Genomic DNA, 12,420 nt, shown 5'->3' with positions numbered 1-12,420 from the left:
CCCAGGAGAAGCAAGCCCACACCATGCTGTTCCCACCACCCTGAGTTACACTTACCTTCCCAAACCAGCCGTGGCCAATCTCCTTTAGGTACAGGAGGCTGTGCCGGCCCAGGTCCGTGGACTTGAGAAGTTGCACTATATTAGAATGGGAGACTCAGGAACTACTACTTAGCCACTGCTACCTCTCCTTACCAGGCTGTCCGGAGCCCCGGGAACTACCCCAAGCCCCCAGTTAGGGAGGCTCTGCAAACTTGGAGGCCGCATTTGCAGGTTGCCATCGAGGGCCGGTGTCTCTCGGGCTCTGCAGTGATTGCTATGAGCAGAGTCATAGATCTCAATCCGCATCCAGGCATACTTCTGACCAATCCCGGGGAAGGGTACTCAGAGCCACCGGGATAAGTCAAGCCCAGACGGCAGGGCCTGGAAGGCAGTTTTGGGTGAGGCAAGAAGCTGGTACTGAGGTCCGGGAGGACACCAGAGTGGCCCACCCCCCACCCCTGCCACAGGCTGGCATCCAAACACCAGCCACACCAAAGGCGCCTTTGTTGGGGGCTGCTTGGCACAGCCCTGTACGGGACACACTGGGCCTATTCTCCCTGCAGGCCAGGCTGAGTGAAGTCAGTGGAGAAGAAGGGTCAGTGTGGGCAGCAAGGAAAGGGCCAGGGCTCATTGTACCCACTCATGCCCCCTCAGATTCCCTGAATTCTGCTCCCACGCCAATAGCCCAGAAGGCCAGCATTGGAGCTGTTGGGAGGACCCAAGAAAAGTGGGCAGCCCTCAGGGACATTCCTCAGGGAATGTCGGCTTCATGCCCAATTCATGGGAGAGTCTCACTGGGCCCTGTGTCCCGGGACTAGCGCACTGACCCCAGTCTTTCTGGATGCCTGCCTTCCACCCTGGGGCTCTCTAGGACCTTGGTTATCCCTGGGCAGGTTCAGGGTCCGGACAATGGATACCAGGACAACCACGGGGGCGGAAGAATGTTTGCACGTTAGGAGATAGAGGCAGGGGTGAAGGCTCAGGCGGCTTCACCCATCCTCACTCTAGCCTTCCCCCAACTTGAGAGAAGATGCCCCCGCCAAACCACAAAGCTGAACAATGGAGAAAGCATGACCTCTCCTGGGCCCCTGTCCACCCCTGTCCTCTCTCTCCCAGGAGTGGGGCCAGCTAGGATCTGTGGGGTCTCTCCAGGCCCAGTGCAGGGGTGGCAATACTTCATGCCAGCCTCTGGCTCCCCACTCACTCCTAGCAGTGTCTACAGTTAGGCGACACCAAGGCCTCTGGGAAGGTCCAGGCCCCTGCGTGGCCAAGCCTGCCTGCCTCTTAGGAGATGCTAGGGATGGCTGCGGGCCTCCGAATCAGCAGGTAAATGTGTTCAGGCCCTCCATGCTGCATCCTGTCTGACTTTTGAGCTCTCCCCCGTGAGACTCAATGGGATGGGACACTGAGCATGCAGCCTTGGGCCAGGCTGGTAGCCGGAGGGTCTAAGTCTCCGTTGGCTCCCTAGCCCTTGATGGAGGCTGGGCCCCTGATGGAAAGAATCTGGGGGGCTGGCCCAGGGTGGAGGTGGGGAGAGTGACCCACTTGTCACATACAGTAATGAGACCTTGGGGCCAGCAGCACTCTCTGCTTAAATCCCATCTCAGTATCCCTGGAGCCACCAGATGGACAGCAAGGGACAGCCCTTGGCTGAAACTTCCGGCTCGAAAAGCCCGAGAGCTGACTGCTGTAGAGGTAGCCATAGTCCCAAGAGACCACGCCTTGACCAGGACAGAACTGGGGTTCTAGAACCCCATTTACCTGTCACCTCTAGAGCTTGGAGGAGGGAGGGGCCAGCCTAGGGGGAGAGACTCTGGGAGGAAGGCAAATGGGAGAGGCAGGCAGAGGGCAAAGAGGCCATAGGATGGGGCCATGCCTACACTAGCCCTCTAGGTGGGACCAGACCCCTCCTGTTGTTCATGTGCCCTTTGCTGTGTGGGCAGTCCCCATCCAGCAGGCACAATGAGGCTATGTCCCTCTAGGGTTGGGCACGAGGGAGCAGGAGTCTAGGGTAAGTATCCGGGAAACAGCAGAGAAAAGCAAATAATCCCAGAACTAGAGTGCTGGGCCACCTGCCCCCAGTTACTGTCCCCTCGCATAGCAGTCCCTTGGGTGAGAAATGACAGGCACAAGGCTACTCTCAAGCCTGCTGACAGCTGACCACCAGATCCAGAAGGGGATCTGGATCTAACACAGCCAGCCTGAGATGCTGCCAAGGAGGCCTCGACCGCATACACCCCTTGTGTCCCCATCCCCCACCGTATCCACTGCCAGAACTGAGTTCTCAGGCTTCCACAGCCTGTGGACTCCAAGACACAATGGGGGGGAGGGAGACAGGTCCACTTACCTGAGCGACCCGGCTGCTTGGCCATGGGCAAGGAGACCTCCGTGAGGGGCAAGACATACACATCCGGGCCGTTCTGCGCAGCTGCGGCCGGGGAGCCCTGCTCCGAGAAGTCGGCCACATACTCGTCCCCCTCAGCATTCTCAAACTCCTGCAGGTTGGACCAGCACAGGGGGGCGATCAGGCACCACAGCGGGTCAGGGGTGGCGGGACAGGGCGTAAAGGCTCATTTCTGGGAGTTCAACAGGACTAACACAGAGCTAGGCCAGGTGCGTGCTTCTGTCTGATGGCCTCTGCACACCTGTTCAAGTAACTAATGCTCCTACCCTAGCTGTCACAGGGAGCAAGGGACCCAGGGACACGTTCACCATCCCTGTCTCTACTACCTGCCTCACCCCACGGTACCACCCTTACCACCACCAGTGCCCCAGATCCCCTAAAAGCCTGCTGTTGGGTACCCCGGAGGCTACTCTGAGGACAGGCTGCTATTCTGAAGAACAGAGATCACCCCACCCCCACTGCGTCTGGAGCAAGGTCCAAACAGGGTTAGTCTAGGATGGGCCGCAGCCTAGTTTCAAGCAAGGACAGGATTAGTGGCAGAACACTTGCCGAGAACCACAAACAAACAAAACCAAAACCAAAACAGGGATAGAGCGGAACAAGGCCAGCCTGTCCCCGGCACTGGGCCGCAGCCCTGCCCAGGTGGGGAACTGAGGATCTGAGGGTTGAGGGCCGGGCACTGACTAGAGCCTGTTACCCACTCCAGGTCACATCCTGTGGACAAGCAGACAAACATACCCTGGGGACCTCTTCTTTTTCTAGGTCATTTGTCTTGCTATGTTTCTGGTGGCAAGCCCAGGTCGGCGCTTTGGGTGGCAGCTCTCCCTCCCCAGAGCCTAGAAGACCTCCTTAGAATTTCCTCTGGTCCCACACACCCAAGCCTGAGATGACCACTTGCCCCTCTGCGTTTGTTCTGGCTCCAGCCATTACCTTCCCTTGCTGGAGATCCAGCCAAGCCAGCTGGGCTCCCCCAGCACAGCGGGCAATCAGGTAACACAGAGTGAGCATAGGGGCTGCCAGCCCCTGCCCAGAACACCTCCGGCAGGGAGCCCGCTGTGGACGCAGGAGACGGTGATTCTGCACTGGTGCTGGAATGTTCTGGGCACCATGTTCCCGAGGAGGTGAGAAGGGCACGGGTAGGAGGGGCTGCCGCTAGCCCTTGTGTGGGGCCTTGTTCTCAGTGCCCCAGGAGGGGCTTACTACACAATGGCCACCAAAGCCGCTCCCTGGGTTCCCATTCCCACCCCCACAAGGTCCTCTAGGAAGGCAATTCTCCTTGATTGTCCAGTCTGTGGTCAGGAGACTGTCCCCTGGGGTAGGGGGCACCAGGGCAGTGCAGACCTGCAGCCTCTGGGAGCCACCACGCTGCCATTCAAGTACTCAACTCCCCTGCTTGGCTGGGGGCCTGTGCTACAAAGGGGTAACAGCATTTAGTGCAGGGTACCCAGTAGGAGGTGTCCCCCAATACACAAGCCTTCCTTCTGCCTTGACCTCTGCAGTGTGGAAACCCCACCTCCTGACCTGCCCAGCGTGGGTGCGGGAATGCCAAGGGCTCTGGCCAGGCCTCCGTGTGCTGACAGGCAAGGCTGTAGCCCTCACAGGCCGGGGTGGCGCCTACTCTGGGGGTCAGCTCTGTGCTTTCTGTCCTGTCTTCCTTGTTGAGAGCCACAGGGTGACAGGAGTGGCCACAGAGCTGGACAGATGAGGGATGCCCCTGGGCCTCTGTCGCTGGAGTGGAGGCCTCAGCTGTGGCGTCTGGCTGAGGAGTCTAGTCCTGGGGAGGCCTTCAGGGGACACGCCACAGACAAGATGGCGGCTGGAGCTACAAACAGGTGCCCTTGTCTCTGGATCCTGATGGATGCTCTCTGAGCAGAAGATGCCCAAGTTAGGGAGCTCCCAGATGATGGTCTGGGTTCTGGGGAAGGGGGTCTGTGTGGCTTTGCTTTCCCTGTGACTCACTGAGAGTCTCCTCGCTGCCAGAGAGAGCACTGTTGAGAGCCCTTAAAGGCTCCTTATGGTCACTTCAGCCTCCCTGGACACAGACAGGCCCGAATGCTGGAATGCGACAGTGTGGGGCCATGTCTACAAAGGGGGGTCCCTAAATGGAGGGCAGGGGATAGGGTCCCAGGATCCCCCAGAAGAGGGGCTATGGGATACCATCCCAGGGATGCCCCTGGATGAAAGGGAGCCGGGTGGTGGGTGGGTCCTGCGCCCTCCTCACCTTGAACCCAATGCCGCCCTTCTTACAGCACAGGCAAGCCAGCATGAGGACGATGACAGTGAAGAGCCCCGAGAAGGACACAGCAACCACTGCAAGGGACGACGACCAGGACAGCTCACTGAGCGGGGCACCGTCTGCAAGGAAGTAGAACACACGCCTCCTTTCAGCTCAGCACGTGACCCCATGCTCCAACCCTGCACCTGGACAAGGCCTCACACTAAGGGACGGAGGAATGGCCTTGTTAGCCAGAGCCTACTGTCCTAGCGAAGTGGCCAGGGTGAGCTCAGCTCCCAGTTCCAAGGTTCATGGACACCTCTCTGCTACAGCAGGGTCTTAGGTCATAGGAAGACTCACTATTGGGGCTGGAGAGATGGCTCAGCAGTTAAGAGCGCTGACTGCTCTTCCAGAGGACCTGGTTCAATACCCTAGCCACCTACATGGTGGCTTGGAACCACCCCAACTCCAGTCCTAGGGGATCCAATGCCCCATCTGGATTTCACTGGCAGCAGGCACACACATGGTACACAGACGCGCACTCAGGCAAAAACATCTGCACACACAGAAATTTTATTTAAAAAAATAAGATCTGCACTCATGTCTCTACCTGCTGGACCCGCACTCGTGTCTCCACCTGCTGGATCTGCACTCGTGTCTCCACCTGCTGCACCTGCACTCGTGTCTCCACCTGCTGGACCTGCACTCGTGTCTCCACCTGCTGCACCTGCACTCGTGTCTCCACCTGCTGCACCTGCACTCGTGTCTCCACCTGCTGCACCTGCACTCGTGTCTCCACCTGCTGCACTCGTGTCTCCACCTGCTGCACTCATGTCTCCACCTGCTGCACCTGCACTCGTGTCTCCACCTGCTGGACCTGCACTAGTGTCTCCACCTGCTGCACCTGTACTCGTGTCTCCACCTGCTGCACCTGCACTCGTGTCTCCACCTGCTGCACTCGTGTCTCCACCTGCTGCACTCGTGTCTCCACCTGCTGCACCTGCACTCGTGTCTCCACCTGCTGCACTCGTGTCTCCACCTGCTGCACCTGCACTCGTGTCTCCACCTGCTGCACTTGTGTCTCCACCTGCTGGACCTGCACTCGTGTCTCCACCCGCTGGATCTGCACTCGTGTCTCCACCTGCTGCACCTGCACTCGTGTCTCCACCTGCTGGATCTGCACTCGTGTCTCCACCTGCTGCACTCGTGTCTCCACCTGCTGCACCTGCACTCGTGTCTCCACCTGCTGGACCCACTCCACCACTCGGCCCTCTTTGGGGCTGAAGCACACCAAGGGCCCAGGCAGGCAAGGAGATCAAGGAGCTGGTTCTCGAAGGTGCAGGGAGCCTGCTAGCACTGAGAGTGTCCCTGCTTCAGCTGGGCAGTAGAGCGCCCCGTATTCAAACCTCTGCTTGTCCCCCAAGTCCCGTGGTGCTGGTTCCAACTGGAGGAGCCTTCTTTACCCCTGATGCCAATAAACCACCACATTCAGATGGGGAAACCGAGGTGTTTAGGACAGCAGAACATGACTCCCCAACCCCTCACTGTTGGGCTCCCAAACTGGGGCTCCTTAGCAGACTACGGCAGGGGGCACCAGCTGTGGTGACTACACCTGGCTTCTGGGGCCAGCCCAGTGTGTCCGCTGGACGGCTCTGCCTCCCGGGCCTGCCCTTCCTTACCACACAGACTCTGAGTCACCCTCTATCCCCAAAGACCTTCTCTATCCATGGGTTCTCATTAAACCCTTAGCACTTGGGAGAACCACGGCTCAGCAAAGGGGAGGGCTCTCTGCTTCTGCCAGGGATTTTGGCAGATTTTGGCGGATTGACAAGGCATCTGGGAGGGCTGCCTGGAGGAAGAGTGAACCTGAGGGCCAAGAGGCCTACAAACACAGGCTAGAACTTCTACTTGGGAGCCCGTGAGTACTTCCCACTCTACACCCAGAGATGAGAGAGTCCTTGTGAACTGGAGTAGAGGCCAGGCAGGGCTAAGGAACAAGGGGACGGGGCAGCCACCAAAGCAGAGTGTGGTAACGACATGGCAGGGTAAACAGGAGCTAAAAATCCACAGAAGGCAGCTACTCTCAAAAGATCAGTTCCATATCCTGAATCAATGATCTTCCCGTGGCCTTGACATGCAGGGTTTCTGGGCATTCCTGCGTGTGTGTGCCTTGAACATGTGTGTGCCTTGCATACATGTGGCCCTGTATGTATGTGTGAGAACTACCCCCATACCACGCAAACGGCACTGTGTGCTCGCTCACATGTGTAGAATCCACAACAGGGGGGATACATGAGTGAGTGTGCTGTGTTCCTTCTGCGGACCATGCCGTTGCCATGGTGAGCCATCTCTTCTCTCTCCATCTGATGCTGCTATGGTACCAGCACGCTCCCCCCCCCCCACACCCACTGCACTCATGGGCCCACCAATGGCCCCAAGGCCTGGGGCTGGTCTCCTAGTCTTCAGAAGCCCATCTGGTATCTCAGCTCGCCCCCTGCTAACTCCCTGGGTTGCGTGGGCATATGCCAGGTAGAAGCAGCCTTGGAAGGGGTTAAGCTCAACTTCCCTTGCAACCTTGCCCTGGCCCCGCATCAGGGCCACTGGCCTTTCTGTGGGTCCCTTCTGACCTCCAGCAGGTCAGGGCCACAGAGGGGTGTGGCAAGGTGCTGGTTGTTAAGAAGCACTTGGTGGGCATGCCTGGGCAGCACGGAGGCCCTTATGCACTAGATAAGCACTAAGGGGACCAGAACATTCCTTCAAAAAAGGAAGGCATAACCCTGCAGCTGGCACCCAGTGTGGGGCTCAGCTCTCAGAGAAGGTAGGAAAATTTGTCTCTAAATAAAAGCGGGGGCGGTGGTGGCGCACGCCTTTAATCCCAGCACTTGGGAGGCAGAGGCAGGCAGATCTCTGTGAGTTCGAGACCAACCTGGTCTACAAGAGCTAGTTCCAGGACAGGCTCCAAAACCACAGAGAAACCCTGTCTCAAAAAACCAAAAAATAAATAAATAAATAAAAGCAGGGGGTAGGAGTTCAGTCTCTCACCCAAGCAGTCGGGGACAGTGAGAGTCAAATAGTATGGTTCCTTCTCAATCCTTGAGGCGAAGCATTTTAGACAGTTACTGAGATGTTCGTTAAGACCCAAAGGAGGAGACGCTCAGAGCCAAGGTTCCGCGGCTCTGTACAGAAGTGACTGTGAATTCAGTCCTTGTGTTGAAACCGGAAACACGTGGGCACTGATGCAAAAACAGCCCTTGAAACGGGGGATAAAATCAGTCAGGTGTGGTGGTGCATGCCTTTAATCCCAGCATTAGGGAGGCAGAGGCAGATGGGTCTCTGTGAGTTGGAGTTCAGCCTGGTCTACAGAGCCAGCTACAAGCAGGATAACTAAAGCTACATAGAGAAACTCTGTATCAGAAAAAAAAAGAGGGGGTGTCAAATCCCTATCAATTATTTTGCAAGATAGGCTACAGCAATGCATTACTTGACTGAGCCCTCTCAGGAAGATCAGAAAAGAAAATGTCCCTGCCATACCCGTCTTGGCAGGCCTCAGCAGGGCAGAGCTCAGAGCCCTCCAAGCTCCCAGGGAGGCCCTGTTCTGCCAACTCTGCTTCTTCCAATCTGAGAGGCAGAAATGGGTCTTCAAAAACCAAATTCCTCGGTCTGTCTAAATTCAGGTGGCAGCTTATTTGGGTGGACTGAGGAGGACAGAATCTCCCAGTCATGATGGGTAGCTTCGGAGCCGCAGTGTGCATATCCTCACCCATAAGGGGTTACCCTGAAGGAAGACCTCGCGAGGTTCCACATGAACTGACTTCGCATATGAATTAGCACATGAAGGACGGAGAGGCATGGAGAATGGGACGCTGCAGAGGGCTGTGGATGTGGAGGGGTGGAGTGGGGGGATGGAAACATTTGGGGTGAGGCCCTCGAGAAGGGAGTCCAGCAAACGGAAGTAGGAACAAGTGGGACGTGAGTAGCTTGCAGACAGAAACGGAAGAAAGGTTCGGCATCTCTGCAATGAATCCTGCCCTAAAACTGGGTTTTTCTGATTCTGAAGTTTTCACCTAAACTTAGTTATGGTATGGCCTGAGAATCCATTACATCAGACTGCCTGTGAACTGTAGTAAACTAGAACCTTCCAGCACGTTCTTCTTCCACGGAGCTATTATACTTGTGATAAAGTTCACGATTTTGTTTCCTTTGGCTGGTATGCACAACTGTTTTCTCCTTCGGGATTTTCCGTGATTCTTTCTTGGGTACTTCTAAGTATCCTGACATAGTAGGAGAGCCTTCTCGGGCTCAGAATTAAAATTGCCCTGAATTTGGAAGATCCCAGATCATAAGTAAATAGCCTTAGGTTTAAACCTTTAGATGTTAATGACCACTGTGAATTTTAAAAGTTTGTCTGCTGTTTAGTTTCGTGCTTGCCGTTGGTCTGACATAAACGATCGGACTCTGGCAGAAGTTAGAGGGGCTCACGAGGACCTGGCCTCTATAAGGCACATTTTACACAGTACTCCAGCTCCCGTGCATACAGTGATCCTCACATCAGCTTGACGTCGGGAGCCAGGGTGTAAGCGTCTGGGGCCTTCTTTGCCGGCGGGTATCTAGAGACACGTGATGCAGTAAACTCGCACGGTGCTGCTCCTAACCCTGACTCCTCCCCCCTCCCTGGCTAGCTGCAGAGCGTGGCCCCAAGCGTGACGTGGACCCCTGGGCGGGGGTGGGGGGGGCTCCAGGAAAATGTCATTGTGTCACATCTGGAACCTGGCTTTGTCAAATAGCTCTCTATGCATTCCCTTTCTAGAACTCCTCCCCCATTACAATTACAAGCTGACAGTGGCCCTATGTATCTGAGCACGACGTAGAGAATTTTGCAATTTATGGAATATTAATTATGTTCCTGAAATTCCTTACAATCCACAGGGTCAAGCTATTGTGGAACGACACCATCCGATACTTAAACAGGATTTTAGAAATAAAAAAAGGGTATAGATTCCACCTAAATCCCCACAGGCTAGGCTACTTCTAGCCATGCCAACTTTAAAGAATAGTGCTTCTTCTACTGCCCCAAAGCATTTTGCCCTAAAGGGGACATGGCCGAACACGCATGTTAAACAGACAGATATAAGAACTAATCAATGGAAAAGGCCTGATGTTCTAACATCCGAGTGAGGTTATGTTTGTCTTTTTCCAGAAAATGAACTCAGTCTCAGATGGCTCCCACTCTGACGCATCGAACCAGGATGGCATCCCAGAGACCACCGCACAGATGAAGTGTCTGGAGGTACAAGGCAAACCCATCAAGACGAGATGTCCCAAGAGGAAGAGTAAGCCGGCAACTTGCGGAGAAGGCAGGGACACAGTACTACTGACCGAGAAATGATTGTTACCTTTACTGACTATGTTACGTGCTAATTCTCAACTTTTCGATGCAGAATCCGAAGGCATTGTGTGTGTGAGGGGGGATAAAAGCTGCACCTTTTTATTATTATTATTACATATACAATATTCTGTCTACATGTATGCCTGCAGGCCAGAAGAGGGCACCAGACCTCATTACAGATGGTTGTGAGCCACCATGTGGTTGCTGGGAATTGAACTCAGGACCTTTGGAAGAGCAGGCAGTTATGGGCAACATGGAGGTCCTTGTGCTCACAGATAGGCATTGGGGGAACCAAGAATGTTAACCACTCAGGGTTGTTCCTTCAAAGGAAGGGAGGCATAACCTATCATCCACCCAGAAGCTTGGGAGCAGATGTGGTTAATGGCCTGGTGACCTCTGCGCTACCTGTGTGGCTGAGACCACACCAGATTGTCCCCCAGACCCTTATCACGAGCTTGTCAATCTATAGAACCCATCCTCATGGACGATGTCACGTGTACTTTACAATGTACTCATGCTTTCAGCTTTACTGTGTACATGGATTTCTTTAATTATCACCAGGACAATTTTCACTAAACCGCAGCACTTAAATATGCCTAATGTAAGTCAGGTGGTGGTGGCTCGTGCCTTTAATCCCAGCACTCAGGAGGCAGAGGTAGGCGGATCTCTGCGAGTTTGAGGCCAGCTTGGTCTACAGAGCGAGTTCCAGGACGGCCAGGGATGTTACACAAAGAAACCCTGTCTTGAAAAACTGGCAAACAAACAAACAAACAACAAAAAATATGCCTAAAATAAACTACTTGGGGTCAGACTCTAGGAGTTTGAACCAACACCAGCTGCTCAGCCATGCTGAATTGAACTCGCTTCTTGTGTCCTGCAGATCATCACTCCACTGGCTATGGTGGTCACAGAGACTCCACAGGCCTGTCCTTTGTGCAGTGCCCAAGTCCCTGAGGGTGATAGGCAGGATAAGGAGACAACCAAACAGGCTGGCAGGAACCACATGGCCAGGGAGAGTCTGTTTTATTGTTTTTGTTTTTTGTTTTTCAAGACAAGGTTTCTCTGTGTAGCCCTGGCTGTCCTGGAACTCGCTCTGTAGAGCAGGCTGGCCTCAGACTCAGAGATCTGCCTGCCTCTGCCTCCCGAGTGCTAGGATTAAAAGTGTGCGCCACCACCACCCAACAGCCAGGGATTGAACTCTCAAATCTACACGTGTGCCTGGGTTTCTGAAGCCCTGCTCCTTCAGGGAAGCCCCAGAGACCCACACCCGGAACACATGGAAGTCAGGAGACCTAGCCAGAGTCACCCCCAATCCAGCCATCCCCACAGACACCCCATCCTCCATGCCCCATCTCAGCGCTTGGCTGATGGTGTTTCCCAAGTCAGGAATCGGTACCCTCCAATAGTGCTCAGGGGGGAGGATGTGGCTTCACAGGGCCACGTCCACACAGCAGCAGGACCTGACTATGGGGGTGAGTGTCCCAAACACTTCATCCAGTTCCTACCAGACTCAGCTACTTGCACCCAAATCTTCCACTGCTCGGATTCCCGGGGGCATCCATGTCACTGTTAGTCCCGTGGCTCCGAGGTGGCCTCCACTAGGGAGCTGGCCACCCCCTTCACTCTGCTTGTCTCGGCCCTCAGAGCACGAGTTCTCTCTCCTGCCATGGGCGTCCCCCTCACAGCTTCCTAGACTTTCAGGGAACTGAACCATGTTGAGATAATGACTGGCTTTGTGTCTCACAATGCCCAGATTTGGTACAAGTGCACCTGCGGTTGGCAGAGCCAACTGCAAAGCTGCCCACCCGCTCCTCCCACAGCCTCCAGGGTGGCCCTTGCACTCTTCCGTGCCAGCCAATGGAAGTGACTTTAACCTTCTGACCCCAGTTGTCAGGGCAGCCAATGAAAAAAACACAGAGGCCCTTGCAGCTGGTTTCCACCTCAGGGGAGAAAAGTCTCCCAGGCAAGCCAGAGGTAGCGCTTGCCTCCGATCTCCTTTGCCTGCCAGGTGACACAGGACAGGCCACAAGAGGAGGAGAAGATACCCATAAACAGGCAGGCGTGCCTTGCTAGCAGGACAGGTCCACGGGGGCCCTGACTGGACCATGGCTTCAGGCGATGCTCAGAATGTGATGGGTAAGGCTGGCCGGCAGCCAGCGCTGATGTGGGTGGTGTGGCCCTACCTTTCTTTTGTAGGCTGGGCAGACGCTCTGTGATGCTGCTACCTGGAAAGTTCTGGGCCAAACGGTTTGCCTTTCAGACCACATGCGTGTTAGCTTGACCAGACTGGCCCCTCGTGTGTGCTCAGTCACCATCCTATTCCGGGAGCAGCTGAGATGCAAGGGGAAGAAGGACAGGCCAAGGCCATGGGGAAAG

The 12,420-nt window shown here is 55.3% G+C and overlaps 1 protein-coding gene across 3 annotated transcripts in view; it reads right to left on the bottom strand.

Annotated features, from left to right (window-relative positions):
* Positions 1–12,420, bottom strand: part of LOC121444107 (serine/threonine-protein kinase LMTK1) — a 38,956-nt gene that overhangs the window by 9,377 nt on the left and 17,159 nt on the right. For all 3 annotated transcript variants that reach the window (XM_041645884.1, XM_041645885.1, XM_041645886.1), the window contains exons 2-4: positions 4,665–4,798; positions 2,387–2,534; positions 56–135 (exon numbers count right to left, since the gene is read on the bottom strand). In XM_041645884.1, the coding sequence (XP_041501818.1) occupies positions 56–135; positions 2,387–2,534; positions 4,665–4,798 (362 nt within the window). The remainder of the gene's footprint in view (positions 1–55; positions 136–2,386; positions 2,535–4,664; positions 4,799–12,420) is intronic.

This window comes from Microtus oregoni, unplaced genomic scaffold (assembly GCF_018167655.1).
Source record: "Microtus oregoni isolate MIOR12 unplaced genomic scaffold, Mior012 000117F_ref0000505, whole genome shotgun sequence".
NCBI lineage: Eukaryota > Metazoa > Chordata > Mammalia > Rodentia > Cricetidae > Microtus > Microtus oregoni.
This window is presented reverse-complemented; position numbering and strand designations above follow the sequence as displayed.